General features: G+C 39.3%; 1 protein-coding gene across 1 annotated transcript; it reads right to left on the bottom strand.

Moving 5' to 3' along the window:
• Positions 1-514: 514 nt before the first annotated feature.
• On the bottom strand, positions 515-22,187 carry Ms4a4d (membrane-spanning 4-domains, subfamily A, member 4D). Its single transcript, NM_025658.5, has 7 exons — positions 21,821-22,187; positions 10,343-10,502; positions 8,596-8,715; positions 6,093-6,149; positions 4,055-4,177; positions 2,688-2,789; positions 515-1,104 (listed from the first exon to the last, which is right to left on the bottom strand). Exons 2-7 carry the CDS (start codon positions 10,475-10,477, stop codon positions 964-966), a joined length of 678 nt encoding a protein of 225 aa, NP_079934.2. The 5' UTR covers positions 10,478-10,502; positions 21,821-22,187; the 3' UTR covers positions 515-963.
• Between the last annotated feature and the right edge of the window lie 154 nt (positions 22,188-22,341).

The raw sequence follows: 22,341 nt of genomic DNA, 5'->3' as shown, positions 1-22,341 counted from the left end.
CCAAATTAATGCAGGATCTAGACTTATTCTATAATGAATAATAAACATTGACACATACTTAGAATCAATTTATCTAAGAATGTACTGACAATCTTATTTCTTTTTGGGAAATTTAGCTTAAAAGCAGTCTTTGGACTTTGCCTTTAACCAGAAAGATAAAGTGAACATTCAACTGGAAGACAGTGAAACCTTCAACGGCAACCTTTAGTGACTTAGTTTCACAAGTTAGGCCTCATATCTGAAAGATTCAGCAATCTCTAAAAAGAATGGCTCTACTTGGAACCAAGTGTTTAAATATGTGAGCTTCAATCCTCAATAATAAGTAACTTTTTAGGTCATATGTAATATATACACATATGTGTATGTATACTCTCTATATCCACACAAAATATATACTATATATGTACAGTGAGATGCACTATACTTATATAAATATACAATGTATATAGATGCATATATGTGTGTGTTTGTGTGTTCATGCATGTGTGTGTATTTAAGGTTCAAGTGCTCTGATTTCAATCACTTTTGTTTATTGTAACTTTTCACCATAACAATTAAGGCATATACTATTAAGATGAACATTCATGTAGGATTAAAATTGGTTGCTATTATTAGTAAGGTAATACACCTGCTGTCTTACATAGTTTATGTGTCTGTATATGATCGTGAGCAGCCAAATTTATTTATTTAGCAACCCCCCCCCAAAAAAAACCCATGAACTCCATTCTTCACTCTTTGGAGACTTCACCTCACTAAACCAAGGTTTTTATCAGTTTACATTAAAATTTTTTTTGCCAATTAAATTCTTCTTGTACATACAATGAATAGAAGATTTTAAAGTGTTATTGACTTAATAAATGCTTGACTTACTTATTTAGAGCATGTCTTATATTCGTACAAAAAGCCAAATGCATACACATGTGCACACACACACTCTCACACATGAAAACACGTACATCAAAATTAGACTATTTCTCCTGGTTGGTTCCTGTATAGATTTTCTGGAACATTTTTCCCTTGGCATTCTGATGGTGGCAATGGTTGAAGTATCATGGGGGGTGCTGTCACTGTCACAGCAGAATTTGATGGTAGCACTACAAGAACCTGTGGAATGAATCAAAATGTCATTGAGTCATCCAGGATAGTCAGCACTTCCATTTCCTTACCTCATAATGTTACCTTTACTAGTGCCTACACTGTGGCTACTCAGTTGAATCAAACACCACACTGGGTGGTGTCTGGGCCACCTCTTGGATCATCAGGTGGCAGAGATTGAGCAGAGATGTGTGCAGCTGCATCTTAGAGCATCTGCCTTCTGTACAAATGGCTTACTTGAACCAACGTGTCACAGGGAACCAAATTAGTTTGTTCCTGTTGTCATTAGCACATCCAAACATTGACATGTTGGCCATGAATAAAGTTCAGCACCCATGACAGTAGCCCAGAATGACAGAAGCATAATGACACATGGAAATATATTCTGTCCCTTACAATCAAGGGGCATGTGCCAGCAGTAGAATGCAGAGGATACATCCTTAAGCAAATCAGGCTCCTAGGCCACTGCATTTATGGATTAACACACATGAGGTCAGTAGAAACAGCAATTGCTGGATTTCACAAGCTTCTTATACAAACTTAGAAATAGCTTATCTGGCATACTGTATTCATGATCTAATTCCTGGCTATTTTCTCCTCCTATGTACTTTTCTCCTCCTATGCATGTGACTTTCTTCTCCCTATGTGACATACTTCTTCCTCCATGTTCAAGAGCATCTGCAGCAGGTCTTGGGTTAAGACAAAGGCCAGGTGTGCAGAAGCTGAAAGTTTTCGAGAAACAACAGCCCAATCAACTCTGTGAACACCCTTTAGACAGGAGAATAGGGACTAGAAAGGAAGAATTATAGTGGAGGGAATGGGGCTGGATTTGATAAAAGCAAATTAAACGCAAGTAGGGCATACTCAGTGTGAAAGAAACCAGTACACAAAAGAAGACTCTAAGCTCTTCTTCACCTTGGCTTCATCTAAGGAGGACAGCATACTGTGTGAGGTTATGGGGCAGTGAGAGAAACAGATACAAACAAAAAGACTGGGTCTATAATGATCCTACAAAAGGTGCTTTATTCTGTGGCTGGACACTCTTCAGGTTCTTTGTATAGCTCACTAGTGCACTTCCATTCTTAGGAATGTTTTTCTTTTTTTGATAAACTATCTCAATTTCTAACATGAGTCCCTGGTACAGTCTTTTGCTCTACAAATCATGAATCTGGAATTGGGTGACCTCTGAACTCAGAGCAGTAGATTGGCACTCCTAAATATTTTTTCCCAAACTTTCTGGCCTTCTGTAGTCTTTCTCTCCATCTTCATCTGCCTGGAGGATGAGGGGATTTTCAGCTTGTCTGTCCTTTTTTGTTTGGTTTGGTTTGGTTTCCCTCCCTCAAAAGTGTCCTTCCTACTCTGGCTTTAAACTTTGTTATTAATGAAACTAGGAAACCTAGAGGGAACCTCAGTTTCCCTTCTCACACAGCCTCTTAAGACTGAGCAGGGGACAAGGCTAAGCTGTTGGTGGTCTTGATTCAAGAAGGTTAAGAGAATAAGAAGATGTGTCCTTGTAAGCTGGTAGATTTGTGTGACTGATTACAGAGCAATAGAGACCTACTAAGCATCACCGAAGAAGAACTGCTACTCACCTCACTGGAGTTACAACAGGAAGCTTTACACCCAAATGCAGAGACGGACACAGCAATGCAGAATTCTAGCATATTCAAAATTGTCATCAAAACATCCAAACTCTAAAAACAGATTCATACCAAGGAATGTAAAGAATGGAGATTACATGTTTGAAATATGCCCTTCTCCCCCTGACTACCATGCTAAAATAGGGAAGGCCCTAGCCAGTGGTTTGGAAATTCAGCTTTAGATACAGTCTAAAGCTAAGATTATTTCTTGGTCTCCTGAATTTTACTAATATTCTCACTTATTTTTAACTAATAAAAATTATCAGAGACCCCTAACTCCATGATGTGCTCCATGCTAGACATTTCACATGGGGAAACAAAAATATCATTTCATATTTGAAGAGGATAGTCTTTCTGGATAGTTCCAGCCCAAGGTTGGGGTTAGCCTGGTTTACAGTGAGAATATAGGTTGTTGAGTAGATAATATAGGCAGAATATCCTGGCCTGTGCAGGCTGTCCAAGTTATTATGACATCTTTACTCATAGAAGTAAGATCCTGAAGAATCCTAGTCTAGGAGACTGAGGATGCTTCAGTGTTTGCCTAGAAAATAGAGGGCAGAATGATCAGCCAAGGAATGTAGACAGACGGTAGAAACACAAAAACCAAGAGAGTTACTTTTCCCTAAAGCTCACAAGGAAGACAACTACCCTGCCAACAGCTGATTTTACGAGTTAGAGACTTATTTTGAACTTCTGTCACCCTGTAATAAAATATTTCTAGATTATGCACTATTTTGGTAGTGATTGTCACAACTATGGTAAATCATTGAGGGTTGGGCACCACACTCCTCACCACTCAATGCATTTGGCTTTGTCTGTATCTTCACCAAGACACAGGATCAAGATGGAAGAAAAAGGTGGCACATTTACTCCGAATTTTCCTCAATTGAGCTAGTGCCTATAATCGGCAGGTTTGAATGTTCTCAGTGATCAGAGATGGTCCCTTTCCTGTGAATTAATCCATTAATCAGGAGAGAAATAAGGAGATGTCACCTGATACCTAAATAAATATTGTTTCCCTTCCCTATCATTTCAACATCCCAAATTGATTTATTTTCATATTTTCTTTTTATTTTTTCCAATAATTTATTTTTATTTACTTTACATCCCAGTCATAGCTCCCTCCCTCCTCTGATCCCAGTCTTAACCCTACAAATCTTTCCCTGATTGCCGCTCCTCTTCTCCTTAGAGACAGGGAGCCCCTCCTTGGGTATCACCCCAACATTGATTTTGTGATCAGAATGTTGACTGTTGCTTTTGCAAGAGTCAGTGAGCCCTTGCCTCCTCCATGGCATCCCGCCATCAGAGTAAATACTCACAGCGATGGCTGGTTGACTTCTAAATTGGCGAAAAACACCAGAAATCACACTGATGACGCCAATAATGCTTGCTGCCACAGCCAACACAGAACTGATAGTGTTCACACTTAGACTGCTGATGATCTGAAAAGGAATGGGGATCAGTTATCAATAGTGTCCTTTGTATAGCTCCATCAATATTTGAAGTACACCATGATGTTATTAATGCATTTCATCTTCTTTTTGCCAAAAGTAGACTCTGTGTCTCTCCTTATAGTATCATTACTTTTAATCTCTTGCCAAAATAAGAACATAATAACTGTTATTCGTAAGACTATTCCTCCAGGTGATTCTCAAGGACACAAGATGCTCTTCAAATTTGCTAGCATAATTCTTAAAGTCTTTGACACATTAACTGGAGAGCCTGTCTGTCATTTTCCACCATGCTCTGCCTAACTGTTCCTGTGTAAATGCTGACGGCCAGGTCCCTCCTGCATATTTCCTCCTATGCTGTAGATACAGCTCCACAGTCTCTTCTCATGGTTCAGTTAAATAAACTTTATTGTGAGAAGTAAAACTATTCAGCAAACTGAAAATTTGCTGCATCTAGAACATGAGCTACATTTTAGTGGTCAGAGTAGGTGAAAGATGCTAAGGAGGCAGACAGGATTTATCCCCAGTTTAGAAACGGCACCATTTTTAAAAAATAACTAATTTATTTATTTTTTTAATTCCATACTTTATTCCCCCCATCTACCCTCTGACTGTTCCAAATTCCATACCTCCTCCTGTTCCTCCCTGTCTCTACCTGGATGACCCCACCCTGACCCCACCTGACCTCTAAACTCCCTGGGGATTCCAGTCTCTTGAAGGTTAGGTGCATCATCTCTGAATGAACACAGTCCTGGCAGTCCTCTACTGTATGTGTGTTGGGGGCCTCATATCAGTTGGTGTATGCTGCCTGTTTGGTGGTCCAGTGTTTGAGAGATCTTGGGGGTCCAGATTAATTGAGCCTGCTGCTCCTCCTACAGGATCGCCCATCTCCTCAGCTTCTTTTAGCCTTCCCTAATTCAACAACAGGGGTCAGCTGCTTCTGTCCATTGGTTGGGTGCAAATATCTGCATTGGATTATTTCAGCTGCTTGTTGGGTCCTCTGGAGTGCAGGTCTCTTTCTGTGAGCTCTCCATAGCCTTAGTAATAGTGTCAGGCCTTGGGACTTCCCTTGATCTGGATCCCACTTTGGGCCTGTTGCTGGACCTGCTTTTCCTCAGGCTCCTCTCCATTTCCATCCCATAATTCTTACAGACAGCAACAGTTATTAGTCTATAACAGACTTCTCTGTTATAGAGCCCCAGTATCCGAGAGGAAAGGTCAGCTCCTTGTAGTAAGGTGACTAACTGATCCAGTGTCCTCAGCTTAAATGCCAACAAGTCTACTTCAAGCAAGCTAGAATACTTGGTTACCTAATATATGAGTGTAGACTCTTAGTTTGAAAGTTTAGAATTACAATAAAAAGTTCTGTATTTTTGTCAAATTACTTTCAACGAGATAATGCAGTCTTGATGCAAGGTAAGTTGCAGGCCTCTTATTGGATTGATTAATGAGCTTGATTTCTTTTATTAGAGCATGTGATTTTTTTCCTTTGAGTTTGTTTATATAGTGAAATTGTTAACGGATCTTCCTATATTGAATCAACCTTGCATCCCTGAGATGAAGCCTACTTGATCGTGGTGGATGATATTTTTGATGTGTTCTTGGATTCGGTTTGCAAGAATTTTATTGGGAATGAAATCTGGGATCAGAGAAGAATGAAATCTGGAGCTTAAAAGAAAGAAAAGAAAGAAAGAAAGAAAGGAAGGAAGGAAGAAAGGAAGGAAGGAAGGAAGGAAGGAAGGAAGGAAGGAAGGAAGGAAGGAAGGAAGAAGGAAAGAAAGAAAGGTCTTTCCAAAACTTGTAGCTGTGGCTGTTGCAAGATAGAATTAACTCCTTTATACCTTAGCAGAATGTATAGTTGATGAAATTACTCCTTTTTGATAGCAAAATAAACCAAGATACATACCATGGCTTTTGTAGGTTTCACTCCTGCTGCAATTGACAGGGATCCTGAGAAAATGAACTGGAAATGAGGTGAAATATTCAGGTTAAACATCTTTAAATAGTTGGTATAACTCATAGCATACTAACTCTTATACTTGTAAATCAACTGGGTTTTGTAAAGTGACCGACTGCCTGAGAAGCAGCAGCTTTCTATGTCACCCACCTTCCCCATCCCCAGGAGAGCAGAGGAAAAGTAAAATGAGTTATGGAAGAATCAGCAAGGTTTTGTTAATAGATTATTCCATTTGTTTATTTTGGATGTTTGACATAAGGTCTTGTTATGTTGTTCTGGTTGGCGTGGACCTTGCTACATAAACCAGGCCAGGCTTGTGCTTGGAGTGACTCTCCTGTTTAAGCTTCCTGAAGGGATACAGGCAGGAGCCATCGACGATGTCTCAAAATTCTGATAGTATTTTCTCTATGCTTCTATTATAGAGGAAAAAGTCACGGTCCCTCTTTGCTGTACTTTTCCCCCTTAGAGGTCTATGGCTGGAGTGATCATCTTTCTAATTACAGTGACAAAGCTGTCTGCAGTTTCTTACTCTGGAGACATTTATTTAATATGAAGGACATTTTGAGATTATATTTCATAAACTTGAAAACAAACTGAGGACTTTTTAAATTATCAGGTCTTTTCACACATTTCTTATTAAGGTTTTTAAAACTGTATTCAACTTTTATCTTATCAAAAATGCTAAGAGCAACAAAGGCTAAAGCTCTCTAATCCTTACTTTGCCAACGTGACACCAAACTAAAGAAGTTAGCCCAACAAAAACAGAAAAGAAATTATCTTTGTTGAAAATGAATGAATATTGGAAGCTATAAATAAAATAATGATAAGAAATTAAATTATATTTTAGATGATGACTCCAATATGTACCTCATTTGAGTCTGCCAATTTGGCCATTATTTTCAATTTAATCAAAATCACTGCTGTCAGTTTGATTGAATTGACCTCTTTAGACTAGTCAGCTAATATACAAATGTCTGGATGTGATTTCCAAATTTTAGTTTAGTAGCTTTAAAAGGTAATGGAGTGTCAGAAGGACCACATCACTGAAACTAAAATCAAGATATACATGAGAGGCTGGGGAGTTGCATATCTGTCCATTGCTCCCCTTGCTGGCCTGAAACCTTGAAGTGGATCTTCCATCACGAATTATGGGAGTTGTTATCCAAGATGGTAATGAGTAGGAAATAAAGATTGAAGCAGTCATCGACAGTGAGGAGATAAATGAGATTCTGAGATCTTGTTCATGGACTGAATGCATCTTGAGAAAATTAGTCTCACTTTATTTCTCAGTTATACAGTGAAGATAAAGGCAAATTTCTCAGACGTTGTAGTGATTGGTTGAAGTGGAACATTACATACAAAACCATTTAGTAATGTGCCCAGATTATATGTAAGCTATTAGTGGTATTATTGATGGGATCATCATCATCATCATTATTAATATTACCATTGGTATTATTACTGATATATGAAGTGTCGTGTAACTTTGAAAAATATGGCAGTCTGTGGCATTCTTCAAATCTTAAACACCTGTTGTAAAAAGAAGGGAAAACTAAAGTAACAGGTCTACCACATAACTAAATTTTCTCATTTTCCACTTCATCAATAAATGGAAACCTTGCAACACTTGAATAAGATTCTAAGCTGTAAAATAACAAATAACCAAGGTTATGCATTTTGTTTTCTACTTGTAAGTTCATAACATATAGGTGAGAAATGTTTGATTTTTATACTTAATTGACACTCAACTCTAAAACACTAATTATCTCAAGTTTTATTATAGTGCAGAGTTTTTTAACTTTCAAAATTCTAATTCAAATTTTTGATTAGTTATTTTATTTAAAATTGAAACAAAATTCACCTACAGTTTTCTTATTCTCTTAAGCGTTTATTGAGATTTGTTTAGCCCAATGCTGTTAATCACCTGCTCAGCTTTCTCCCCTCTCCTTTGCCAACAACGCCCGTGTTTCATTCATTCTTTCATGGCCTTCAGAGTTTTGTGATTCCCTTCCTAGCTAGAGAAGCAGATCTCAATTCCCCAAGTTAACAATAGCAAGACAGTTATCGTTGGTTTGAGAATATATTTGTAAAAATGTTATGATCAGTGAAACAGATAGGTCAGCAAGCAATATCCCTCTTTCTAACGAACCTCGAAATGACTAGCCATTAACTTCTGAGGAAATCAGTGGTGCCAATGTTTAAGTAACTCTTTTGGGAGTACATGACTACATGCTGTCACAATATATCTTAAGTGACATATTAAATAAACAGTTCACCTATTTTATATGAATGACGTTTGTATTCTGCAACATGAACAACACTGAATCAGATTTAAACATGCAGTTTTCAAACTTGTAGACTACTTGAAATAATTGAGAGACAATTTCACCCAAAGTTAGTACAGTCACAAGGTGTTATTATTCCCAGTTATACAAGACTGTGTATTACTCACCATTATTGATCCCCAAAATGGGGCCAGTAAGAGCACTGACATGAATCGTTCAGAAACTCTATTTAATATAATTATTATTCCTAAGCTGAAGTTTATGAAAGCAATCATAACTTGTATAGCCTAGAAACAAAAAAATAAAAACGTTATCCACCACAAAATGATGCCAATGCTAAGCACTATCAAACACCAAGTTAGCAACACTTCCTCCTTTCATAATTCAAAAATAAATGTGAAATATTATTTTTTGTCAATTGTCTTCATACACAGATGAGATGTACTAGCTTATAAATCATCTCTTGGAATCTCTCTCTCTTTCTTTCTCTCTCTCTCTCTCTCTCTCACACACACACACACACACACACACACACACACACACACACACACACACACACACGAGAGAGAGAGAGAGAGAGAGAGAGAGAGAGAGAGAGAGAGAGAGAGAGAGAGAAACACACATTTCAGTAATTTCAAAACTTAGAGGGAAGTTCTTTCCATAGATACTTCTATGGAGAGAAAGCTTACAAAACCTAAGGTTTATTTTTTTAAAAGACAAATAAAATAATTACTTGCTAGCCAAGCTAACAGAAAACAAGTGATTAACTCTTCCAGGAATCATTCAGGGGATATGATATGTGCAAATCCAAGAGAAGAGGCCAAGTGATTCAATACACAGGGGAAACAGAGACCTCCTTAAGAATACCATGTACCAAACCTCAGAAAAAGAAATAGCTACTCATGTAATAAGACAGAATAGATTGAGCTGGGCAGTAGTTGTGCAGGCTTTTAATTCCAGCACTCAGAAGGCGGGGAGGCAGATTCTTTGAATTCAAGGCCAGCCGGGTCTACAGCCTGTGTTCCAGGACAAGAGTTACACAAAGACAGAATGTCTCAAGAGACTAAAAACAAAACCAAACCACCACCACCAACAACAAAAAACCCAAAACAGAAACAAACAAATGAACTAAAAAATATAATAATTTCAAAAGATTTACTACTACTTGATATTATTATGATTTATTTTAAATTAATATTTATAGAAATCAATAAACTAATAGAAGACAAAGTACTAAGGTCAGAGTGCTCATCATTGGGAGTGTACATATCTTTGTCTCCCCTTCAATTTTACTGGAGACAGAAATATGTGCAGAATGGAGGATTTCCCATCATCTGAGTAGCAGGTGAAAGAAAGGCACTGTAATTGTACAGAACAGATTGGGTTTGTTAGGCAGAGGGCCAGGCCACAGCTGTAGCTTTATAGCCTTTTCTCTACACTCAGTTAGATATGATCATCTTAGATGATCTACAGACTAGATAATTCCTGCAGTCTCAACATTTTAAAGATAATTAAACTGAAAGTCTGATGTGTTAGACTAACATGTCAATTGTCAAATGATAAATATGAAAATCAAATGCTATTAACACTGGGATGTGATGGTAGAGGCCCTTGGTCTTGCGAAGATCATATGCCCCAGTATAGGGGAATGCCAGGGCCAAGAAGTGGGAGTGGGTGGGTTGGGGAACAGGGCGGGGGGGGGGAGGGTATAAGGGACTTTGGGGATAACATTTGAAATGTAAATGAAGAAAATATCTAATAAAATGTATTAAAAAATCAAATGCTATTAACACTGGGATGTGATGATGTACTATGAAGCTACTGAGACAGAGCATTGGGTATCTGTTTGTTTTTTTTTAAAGTCATTTATATATTTACAAAATCATTCTCCCCTGAGATTCAAAGATGTCTTACCCCGAGGACTTTGGGTTCCCCCTTCAAGAATTTCTCTTTGTTCTTGTTCCACATTTGTGATTTTATAACAGAATTCTCTGAAGGTGGAGCACCTCCAGGAACCACTGCCATGGTGGTCTGTGCCAGTCCTTGCATGGTTTCCAGGGCAGCAGAAACAGTACTGAAATACGAATGAAATTGTGGATGAAGTTCTGGAAATAATTCAATGCTACATTCCCATTTAAGGGTAAACTCCAAATGAAATCTTCCCATGTGATAAATAATAATAATAATAATAATAATAATAATAATAAACCAATAGCTTAGATAAGATAGAAAAAATTTTATTCTCTTGTAAGAGAAACTCTTCCAATTCTATTTCCAATTTTATTTTGAATGCTCATGTTTTTTCTTTATCTACCCACAAATACTTTAGACATCACATTTCAAATTAGTAGTTGGAGCATTTGTGCATGTTGACTTCATCTTCAGGAGGTGCACCCCATTTCACCATCTGGTCCCACAACAAAGAAACCCATCACATCTGTGCAGTCCCCTCACAGAGTCTCTGGCTTCCAGCAGAAACAGCTCCCCTCTGCCTGTGAACTACTCAACCAACCTGCAGTGCAAGGAGAACTTAAGCAGTCCCTGTACTTCTCTCTAGTGAGAATTATGGTTTCTTTAAAAACCCAGGTAGTTATGATATGTAAATTTGTTTTTGTTTTAATCCCAGGTGTGGGATATGGGGCTGCTTCAGATTGGCCACAGCTGATAACTAGGATGGTCTAGAACTGTAGGAGGGGCGTGATTTTTGCAATTTTGTAAATGTTTTGAATTCTGAGGACACATGAGAGGGTAGAAATGTGAGAGGCCATAGCCTTGAGAAAGCTGGTGTTGGCTGCTGTTTCCCCCACCCCACACTACCCCAACTCATCCCTCTGTGGGTGCCTGCTACTGCTAGTCCTGCTGTTGTTTTTGCTGCTTTTGCTATGGCTGGATTTCTGGTTGCTGGTTAGAGATTTTCTGGTGACTAAGATTGGATTTGCCCTCAGGAACTTGATGCCCCTAATCAGCGGGAAGTAGTCTAAAGAGATGTAAGCACCCTTTCCCAGTCTAACCTTCTTTCTCTCCTATCTAGTCTTGAAGTGTTACAAGGGATTAGGGTGAAATTGTAGCAGAGAAGGTGGTAGATATAAGAATCCAATAAAGTAGCAAAAAATGTGCCTGCACTTCCCTTTCATATTCCAGAAGGCAAAGGTGTTCTTAAGAGAGCCCAAGGTGAAGGGTTTAGTTCATTGAAGTGCACATCTTATTCATTAGTTATAAAGAACCTCTGCCCAGTTGGATCTCTCAAACATTGGACTACCAACCAGGCAGCATACACCAGCTGATATGAGGCCCCCAACACATATATAGCAGAAGATTGCTAGGTCTGGGTTCAGTCAGAGAAGATACACCTAACCCTCAAGAGACTGGAGGCCCTAGGGAGTTTAGAGGTCTGGTAGGGAGGGCGTTGTGCGGTTCAGACATCCTTGTGGAGACTGCGGGGCAGAGAGGAGGTATGGGATGTGGAAAGGTTGAAGGATGGACAGGGAGGGGAATTGGGTCTGGAGTGTAAATAAATAAATAAATTAATAAATTAATTAATTAATTAATTAATAAATAATAAAAAAGAAAGAAAGCTGCCATCCTCTCAGAAATACCTTCAGACCTCTATGATGTGCTGACATCCTTGGTTGTCTATTCATTACTAAAAAGCCAGCATAAAGATGTGAATCTAAAGGGGGACATGACTCTCTTTGATCAAACTGAAAATAGAAACAAACAACAAACAAGCCTACATCTCAACAGTTTTTGGTAATTGACGCTGATACAAAAATGAAGTCTGAGTAGAGAAAAGCCTTTGCCTAAGATCCAATAATCTGAGGGATTGAGAGATGGCTCAGTGATTTTAATCCCAGCACTCAGGAGGCAGAGGCAGGCGGATTTCTGAGTTCGAGGCCAGCCTGGTCTACAAAGTGAGTTTCAGGACAGCCAGGGCTATACAGAGAAACACTGTCTCGAAAAACAAAACAAAACAAAACAAAACAAAACAAAACAAAACAAAACAACAACAACAACAACAACAAAAGTACATGATGCTCTTCCAGAGGACCCAGGTTCAATTCCTAGCTCTTATATGGCAGCTCATATCCATCTATACCTAAAATTCTAGGACATAAACAACTCTTGTCTTTGAGCACCAAGCATACATGTGGTATACAGACATACATGCAGATAAAACACCTATACACATAAAAGATTGAATAATCTGAAGTTTTTTTTTTTTCATAGCTTTCATTAAGATGGGAATTCCTGGTTACTGACATTCCTTGTATCACTTTGACTTCATCTGTGCAAGAGTGCATTGGGCATAATTGCTATCAAGCATCTTTCTGATCTTCACTGCTGAGAGTCTTCTCGGTGTCTTCCATTGATGAACATCTATACCAGAGGCTTCAGCTATCTATACCAGATGTTCTTGTGTGTCTTCTAAATGAAGCCAGTGATGCATTAAGTCCTACTTCAGGTCACAGTCCATCCCAAGAGCAGACTAATCATATTAGGATATTCAGCATCCATCATTTGAATTTCCACCAAATTCTGCATGGAGCAGATACTGTCTTAACTCATGGATTTTTAGAATAATATGTAGGTGACAGATTAATATATTATAGAAGGTCATTTTTAAAATTTATTTTACTTTGTTGATTTCATGCCTTTATTTTGAATGTTTCATTAATGTTCCATTATTTAGGAGTTGAAAGAAAAAGGACTTTAACTTTTTTACCACATTAAAATATTTTAATATGGGAGTGTACTTTTTTTCTATTCCATGCTTTATGTAACTCTGAAAAGATTATTGATCAAGGTGTATTTTTGAAGGCAAAATCTAAGCAAAATTAAGTAACAAAAATTTTCTTGAAATTATGAAAAAATATATTTTTATTATTATTGCAAGTGTTGTAATTAGAAGTTTTGCTACCTTTATATTCATATTGACATATACACTGTTGTTGTACCCATGTGCTAATTGATAAATATTAGTGCTTGAGAACTTCACATGAACATTTGTAACTGAAAACTCTATATTTACAATATGTGAAATGATCAGTCAATAACTTAAATATCACTTTCATGTTTTTCATATCCTGTGGGTAGAGAAAGAGTAGAAAGTAAAAAACTTCATACAGTGCTCAGTTGCTGTCCTGGAACTCACTCTGTAGACCAGGCTGGCCTCAAACTCAGAAATCTGCCTGCCTCTGCTTCCTAAGTGCTGGGATTAAAAGCACGTACCACCACTGCCTAGTAGTTGAGGCTTTCTTAAAGCTTTTATCATTTCCTTTTACTTACTTTAAAATATATGATTATTTATTTTATTTTTGAGAACATTATACTTGAATACTGTATTCATAGCATTTCTATCCCTTTCGATCTTCTCTTCAACTTTTCCTGTGATCTCCTACATCCTTTATAATCACGACCTCATTCCTTTTAGGTATTAGTGTTAAATATGCATATGATTTAATACACACACACACACACACACACTGTTGGGTCCATTTAATGTTGCTTGTGTGTACATGTGTTTAGGGATGACCACTTAGGACTGGATAACCCTTAGGGAGCTCCTGTGACTGGTGAGGTCATAGACACTGGAGGAGAAACTATTGCTGTCACTTTAAACAAGCCTTTATTTTATTATTTCCTTGTCCTTATTCTTTGCACCAAAAACTGCCTCCCAAGGTACAGTTAAGTGTGCACTCAACCTCACTCAGGTCCAAAGCCTAGTGTATGTAGTGGAAGGTGACCTCATTTTTCTCATTTTTACCTAGATGTCCCATGTTCATCCAGTAAATTAAAAGCCATCATGTTGAAGCCTAGGAAGGCAAATTCCTGCACCTACCTACTTCCATAATGCCTGTCCTTTGTGAGAGGAGGGCCAAGCTCTGAAAAGGCACCCCAGAGTCATTGTACAGAGCCAGTGGCCACCCCACACTCAGCATCTCGCTCAGCTTAAATTTGCATAATTCTTCTAGCACCTTTCTAAAACATAAAGGCTATGATAGGAATCTCTGAAAGAACACAACCACTTCCTACTCTTCTATAAAAACTGTTAACTGACTTTTGACTCTTCCTCCAAGGCATGTATATTTATTGTGAAATATACTCAAAAGGAGTGGCTCCCATTAACAGAGTTTTTATTCCACAAGAAAATAATATCGCTTATTGTGATGATAAGTTTGGAGATTTACTTTTTGTAAAACTCTGGCAAAGGAATATAAACAAAATACTATGAGATATGAAAATGTTGTATGACCCATTACTTTGTTTATTAAGTATTAATAGCAAGTAAAATTAAAACTAAACAAAGCAGACATATCAAAAATAACAAACATACAATTTTAAAGATATAACATACTCAGACTAATACCATTTAGATGGCATTTGCAAATCTGTTTTTAAAAAATCATACATTTTAGTTACATGTGTTTTTCTAGAGGAACGTGTTTTCCTAGAGAACGGTGTATATATATTTTAAATGTATTGTGTGTGCAGGAAACTCTACTGTCAGAGACTTGTAATGAATTCATCATTGTTCCACAGCAGCAGTGAATACAGTGCTTTTCTGGGTCTAAGAAGATTCCAGTTTCATAGAAAAAGCTTATTCCCTAAGACAAACTTAACCACAGCCATTTCTTGCATAATCTCGTTATTCTCATAAACTTTAGATGCCTCACATGAAATCAAAACTACCTTCATATTATTTTGATAAAATGTTTGATGTTAGATGATTATAAAGAAAGGGGATTTACTTAACCCATTTTTGGCATAACAAAAAGCATGATCACAGAAATTGACAGCTCTACTTAAGGTTATCTGGCTAAGTCACAATGAAAGACAGTTAATACTGGAAATGAGAGAGGTTACTGTTGCATGGTGAAATAGAAAGAGTGAGCAAGGCCCCAGGTTTCCTTGATGCCACAATTTATCCTCATATGAACTAACCAGGGTCACATAACACTACTTGAATCTTTTCTAAGGACAAGGCTTCCAGTGACCTAACCACCTGCCTAGAATCATGGTTTTCAACTTTCCTTTTTTTTAAAAATTTTTTAATTTTTTAAAGTTTTAAAATTTATTTTAATTTACATTTCAAGTGTGGTCCTCTTACCTGGTTTCCCTGCCTCCTGGAACCCCCCTTACCCATCCCCCCTCACCCTGCTTCTATAAGGATGTTTATCCATCCATCCACCCACTCCCGCCCCACCCTCCACCCTTGATTCCCCTATACTGGGGCATGTATCTAACCTTCATAGGACCAAGGATATCTTCTCCCATTGACACCTGACAAGGCAATCCTCTGCTACATATGCAGCTGGAGCCATGTGTACTCCTTGGTTGATGGCCTAGTCTCTGGAATCTCTGGGGGTACTGGTTGGTTGATATTGTTGTTCTTCCTGTGGGGTTGCAAACCCATTTAGCTCTTTCTGTCCTTTCTCTAAGTCCTCCATTGGGGACACCACGCTCAGTCTGATGGTTGGCTATGAGCATCCACCTCTGTATTTGTAAGGCTCTGGCAGGGCCTGTCAGGAGACAGCTATATCAGGCTTCTGTCAGCAAACATTTCTTGGCATCCACAATAGTGTTTGGGTTTGATGACTGTATATAGGATGGATCCTCAGGTGGGACAATCTCTGGATGGCCTTTCCTTCAGTCTCTGCTCTATATTTTGTCTCCATATTTACTCCTGTGAGTATTTTGTACCCCTTTAGACAAAGGACTGAAGCACCCATACTTTGGTCTTCCTTCTTCTTGTGCTTCATGTGGTCTGTGAATTGTATCTTGGGTATTTTGAGCTTTTGGGCTAATATCTGCTTATCAGTAAATGCATACCATGTGTGTTCTTTTGTGATTGGGTTACCTCACTCAGGATATTTTCTAGTTCCATCCATTAGCCTAATAATTTCATGAGTTCATTGGGTTTTTTGTTTTTGTTTTATTTTATTTATTTATTAGATGTTTTCTTTATTTACATTTCAAATGTTATCCCCTTTCCTGGTTTCCCCTCCTAAAACCCCCTATACCACCTATCCACTCACTCCCAACCCATCCTCCACCCTTGATTCCCTTATACTGGGGCATCTATCTAACCTTCATAGGACCAAGGGTATCTCCTCCCATTGACACCTGACATGGCAATCCTCTGTACAAATGCAGCTGGAGCCATGTATACTCCTTGGTTGGTGGCCTAGTCCCTGGGAGCTCTGGGGGTACTGTTCACCAACCCAACCCACTCCTGCTTCCTGGCTCTGGCATTCTCCTATACTGGGGGAATAGAACCTTCACAGAACCAAGGGCCTCTCCTCCCATTGATGACCAACTAGGCCAACCTCTGCTACAAATGCAGCTAGATCCATGAGTCCCACCATGTGTTTTCTTTGGTTGGTGGTTTAGTCCCAAAGAGCTCTGGGGGTACTGGTTAGTTCCTCATATGGGGCTGCAAACCCCTTCAGCTCCTTGGGTACTTTCTTTAGCTCCTTCATTGGGAACCCTGTGCTCCATCCAATGGATGACTGTGAGCACCCACTTCTGTATTTGTTAGCCACTGGCAGAGCCTCTCAGAAGACAGCTATATCAGACTCTTGTCAGCAAGTTCTTGTTTGCATCCACAATAGTGTCTGGGTTTGGTGGTTGTATATGGGATGGATCCCCAGGTGAGGCAGTCTTGGATGGTCATTCCTTCAGTCTCTGCTCCACACTTTGTCTCCGTAACTTCTTCCATGAGTATTTTGTTCCCCCTTCTAAGAAGGATCAAAGTATCCACACTTTGGTCTTCCTTCTTCTTGCATTTCATGTGACCTGTAAATTGTATCTTGGGTATTCCGAGCTTCTGGGCTAATATCCACTTATCAGTGAGTGAGTGCATATCATGTGTGTTCTTTTGTGATTGGGTTACCTCACTCAGGGTGATATCCTTCAGATCCATCCATTTGCCTAAGAATTTCATGAATTCATTGTTTTTAATAGCTGAGTAGTACTCCATTGTGTAAATGTCCCACATTTTCTGTATCCATTCTTTAACTTTCCTAATGCAGCAAAACTGTAATAGAGTTCCTAGTGTTCTGGTGACCCTCCCACCATAAAATTACTTTCTTTGCTACTTCATAACTATAATTTTGCCATTGCTATAAATCATAATGAAAATACATGTGTTTTCAGATAGTCTTAGGTGACTCCTGTGACAAGGTCATTCAACCCCTAAAGGTGTCTTGCCCCACAGGTTGAGAGCTGCTGTCTTAGAGGTACCGTTACTTCAGCATTTTTATATTGGAAGCAAAGCCTCTATCATATGTTCCCTTAGGGATCAAATTTCATTTGTCTTACTCAATACACATTTCTTAGGTTAAGTTTACATTAGTGAATCATAGTACAGGCCTCAGATAAAATGATAAAAAATGTTTCATAAATCCCCCTCTCCAAAGAATTTGATGAATTCAGAAATTAGGAACAAATTCAGGGAAATCCTAGGAAATTCAGTGAACTGATAAAGAAGCCTGCCATTAGAATCTTGGATAATCTGTTCTCTGCCTGGTAAAGCAGAGCCTCCAGAGAGCTCAGAGGTCACCAGTGACCCCTAACATTGGAATAAAGAGGAGCTTCATGGAGATGGGAGCATCTGAAAGGAGAGCTGATGAGTGAGCAAAGCCATCACAATGGAGGAGAGTGAGATGATGGAAGGACACCTGTGCATCTAATCAAGTAGTAACCTCATCCCAACTGGATTTGTGAAAGGCCTTCAGGGGCAGGAATGTGGGTTGGGTACAATGCAGTGACTTTGGTTCTAGATAATGCAGAACTGCAGGATCTGTGTAGCTTCTTCAGCCATGATAGTGTTAGCAGTAAGTGAAGCTGCCTTAGAAGTCCACTGTAGGAAGCACCCATAGGAGCAGTGGCAACATTGATAACTGGGTACTCAATAGTGCTTTGTGATTCTAATCTTCTTGGTTCTCTCTACACTGCTGACACTAGATAAGGGATCCTTCTTGGTTTGAGATCAGCAACACACACAAGCAACCACTGCAGTGCTGGCTTCCAGAGTACAGGTTCCCAGAGTAGCTGAAGATCCAGAGAACCAGGTTCACCATCTAGACTCAATCAAAAATATATGTATGTATGCATGTATGTAATGTGTGAAGTTGTTGGAGCTAGTTGAAACTTGCTTCATCTACCAAGTGCCCTAAACTTTCAGTTTCACCTTCCCTCCAAGGGTCTGTTTCAGTTTCAGCTTCCCCTCAGCACTGCTTATGAGATCCTGTGGAAATGCTCAGTGTGTCACACAGTCTTACATGTTCACCCCATGGGAGTTAATCCCCGGAGCCTGTGCCTCTGTGATTTATAATTATTCTCATATTATTTGTGCTTCTGTTAGATCTAGAGAAGCTTTCAAAGATAAGGTACTATATTTGTTTTACAATTTTTAGGAGTTACAATGGCTTAAAAAAAAAAAACCTCACCATGCTTCTGTTTATAACTGTAAGGTTTTGAGAAGATGGTGTTTGGCTTTCAATATCTCACACTCCATGGCATTCTCTATAATCATTAAGGATAGGCTATTCCTCTTGCCCCCGCAGAAAGAAAGAGATTTGCTTTTAGTCTTCTCTTTGTGAATTTAAAACAGCTTTATAGATGCTTTCATCAGAAAGTTCTTCATCAGTAAACAATAAATAGTCCTACACTGTGCCAAAAATTTGTTGATCTGACTCTTACAAAAGTGAGACTCAGTTATCTCGATATGCATTTGGTTCATTATATAGATGATTTTTTTTTGGCTCACTCAGATCGAGCCTTTCTGCAAGATGTTTTATAAGTTACTGTTGATCAACTTGCCAACTTTGGTCTAAAGGTTGCTCTGGAAAAGACACAGGTGGAGCCACCTCTCTCTCTTATTTGGGGACAGTCATTTACTCAGATACTGTGGCCCATCAGCTTTTACAGCTAGATTTAAGCAAATTAACTACAGTAAATGATTTTCAAAGACTCTTAGGAGAAGTTATTGTATTCATCCTTTTATTAAATTAACTACTGAGGAGCTTAACCCTTTGTTTGACATCCTTACAGGTGACTCCAACTCTCAGTCTCCATGCTCCTTAATTGAGGAAGCAAGAAACGCTTTTATAATTGTGGAGCAGGCTATTAGCAAACAATTACAGAGGGTAAAGCTTAATGAATCATGGGACCTTATAGTACTACCTACTGTTCATACACCTTCATGTGTGCTACGGCAAGATGGTTCCTTGGAGTGGATCCATCTGGCTGTCACTCCTAGGAAATGTATTACTTCCTATGTTACTTTGGTGGCACTTGTGATTTTTAAAGGATGCAAGCACAGAAGCACAGTATGGAAATAATGAGAAGAGATTTTTTTAACATTATAGTGCCTTATAATAATAAACAACTGACTGAGCCAACTGACTGATATATATATATATATATATATATATATATATATATATATATATATATATATATCTCCAACATTTAATTGGGGCTGGCTTACATTCAGAAGTTCAGTCCATTATCATTAAGGTGGGAATGTGGCAGTGTCCAGGCAGGCATAGTGTAGGAGGAGCTGAGAGTTCTACATCTTCATCTGAAGGCTGCTAGCAGAATACTGGCTTCCTGGCAGTTAAGATGAGGGTCTTAAAGCCCACATCCACAGAGACACACCAATTAGAGTAGGACTGAGCTCCTTTTACCCCATTTGCCCAGTCTTCCTTTGTTAACCATTTTCTGAAGACTCAACAGATTATCTTTCCCTTCCAGTATTCCATTGAGCCCTTTCCCAGTGCAGCTTTAGTTTTTACTGATGGATCAGCAAAAGGCAAGGCTGTGACTATGAATGGTGAAACTTTTTATCAAGAAACTTCTGAAACTTCTGCTCACAGGACAGAATTAATTGCTGTGATTTTTGCCTTTACTAAGTTACAAGACTGTCTTTTTAATCTCTACGCTGATTCACAATATGGTTAAACTGTTCCCAGCCATTAAAACCTCTATTCTGGCCTTAAATAAATCTACCATACCGTCACTTTTATTTAAGTTACAACTTTTATTACAAAGCAGAACTTTCCCGTGATTTATAAGTCATCTATGGGCACATACTAATTTGTCTGGGCCCTTAACAGAGGGTAATCTGCTAGCTGACCTTGCTACATGACCTCATGGACTGGTAGAATTAACGTTGTGAAAATGATCATTTAACCAAAATCTATTTACAGATTCGAAGGAATCCCAATCGAAATCCCCATATCACTCTTCACAGAAATAGAAAACCCTCCTAAAATCTATATGGAACTACAAAAGACCCCAGATAGACAAAACAATCCTGAACAAAAAGAACAATGCAGGAAAGATTACTACTCCAGATGTTAAGATATATTACAGAGCCACGGCAAGAAAGACTGAATGATACTGGAACAAAAACAGATGTGTAGACCAGTGGGATAAAAACAAAGGCTCAAATATGAACACACACAACCTCAGCCAATTAATACCTGACAAAGATGACAAAACATAAACTGGAGAAAAGAAGGTATCATCAATAAATGGTGCTGGAAAACTGAAAGTCTACATGCAGAAGAATGAAAATAGAGCCCTATCACTTTGCACAGAAACTAATTGCAAATGGATCAGAGACCTAACCTTGGAACCTAAAACACTGAAACTGCTAGAAAAAAAAAAATAGTAACCTAGATGATATAGGTGTAGGAAAGGACCTTCTGAATAGGCGTCCATATGGATATCCAAGATTAAAGACCAACAATTGACAAACAGAGCTTCACAAAACTAGAAAGCATAGCTAAGGAAACAGTCAACTGGGCCAGGTGACTAGGAAGCCCTTAGAATGGGCGAGAACATTGCCAGTTATACATTTGAGTGAGAATCTAGCTTTTTGACATGCAGGGGGTGTGAGGTTGGGCTTGGGCTGGCAAGCAGGAGAAGCAGAGATCTCAGGGCTGGCCCTGCTCTTTGAAGCAGCTCTGTTACTGTGTAGTAGCCCTTGCTGTGGTGTTGGGGGAGGGGCAGAGAGTGGATAGTAGCCCTTGCTGTGGTGTTGGGGGAGGGGCAGAGAGTGGAGGCTGGCAGCCAGCTAGTTAGGTCAAAATGAGATTTGGAGAGTGTAGCTAAGAGTCAAAGGGGCCGGGGTGGGGGAAGCTGGCCAGGAAAAGTCAGAGAGAGAGAGAGAGAGAGAGAGAGAGAGAGAGGGGGAGAGGGAGAGGGAGAGGGAGAGGGGGAGGGAGAGGGGGGAGGAGAGGGAGAGAGAAAGAGAGAGAGAGAGAGGGGGAGGGAGAGGGAGAGGGGGAGGGAGAGAGAGAGAGAGAGAGAGAGAGAGAGAGAGAGAGAGAGAGAGAGAGAGAGAGAGATATCTTTTGAACTAGGTCAGAGTTTACTTACTCCTTGAGTAATGTGGTGGAGTTTCGATGTGGGACTCTATTTGTGGGTATGCTTGAGCTGGGTTTTCACCACGATGGTAGTGCCAGTTGTAGAGTCCTTGGGTCCCGCTGTCACAGGGCAGGGCCACTCAGGGAGGCAGGATGTAGGATGTTGGATGTGTGATGCTGGATGGCAGATGCTGGAGTTGTCTGAGCTTACCCCACACTGTCCAGGCTCCTGTTGGGCCTTAGGGAAGCCCTGAGAAGATGCTCAGAAAGTGGGAAAGCACAGTCAGAGGTGCGGGGGACAGCCAGAACAGGCTCGGAGGTCCCCAGGCCTGAGATGAAGCCCGGGCTGTGGGGTTCCCTTGGAAGTCCAGGCGCAGCTGGAAGTTGCGAAAGAGCTGAGAAAGGAATCTGGGCGGGGTCTCGGGAAGAGAGGGGAGCTCAGGCTGATCCCACAGGGAATGTCCTTGGCTTGATTGCAGACTTGTCCCTGATTTTAGTGGAATTGCTTTAAGTTTCTCTTCATTTAGTTTGATA

The sequence above is a fragment of the Mus musculus genome, chromosome 19 (assembly GCF_000001635.26).
Source record: "Mus musculus strain C57BL/6J chromosome 19, GRCm38.p6 C57BL/6J".
NCBI lineage: Eukaryota > Metazoa > Chordata > Mammalia > Rodentia > Muridae > Mus > Mus musculus.
The sequence above is the reverse complement of the archived record's forward strand: the minus strand, read 5'-3'. Positions and strand labels throughout refer to the sequence as shown.

Coding starts and splice junctions, on each gene's coding strand:
- Ms4a4d (NM_025658.5), bottom strand. CDS start 10,477: ATGCAAGGACTGGCACAGACCACCATGGCAGTGGTTCCTGGAGGTGCT. Junction 8,716..10,342: donor GGGAACCCAAAGTCCTCGGG/GTAAGACATCTT, acceptor TTTTGTTTCTAG/GCTATACAAGTTATGATTGC. Junction 4,178..6,092: donor TGAAACCTACAAAAGCCATG/GTATGTATCTTG, acceptor ATTCCTTTTCAG/ATCATCAGCAGTCTAAGTGT.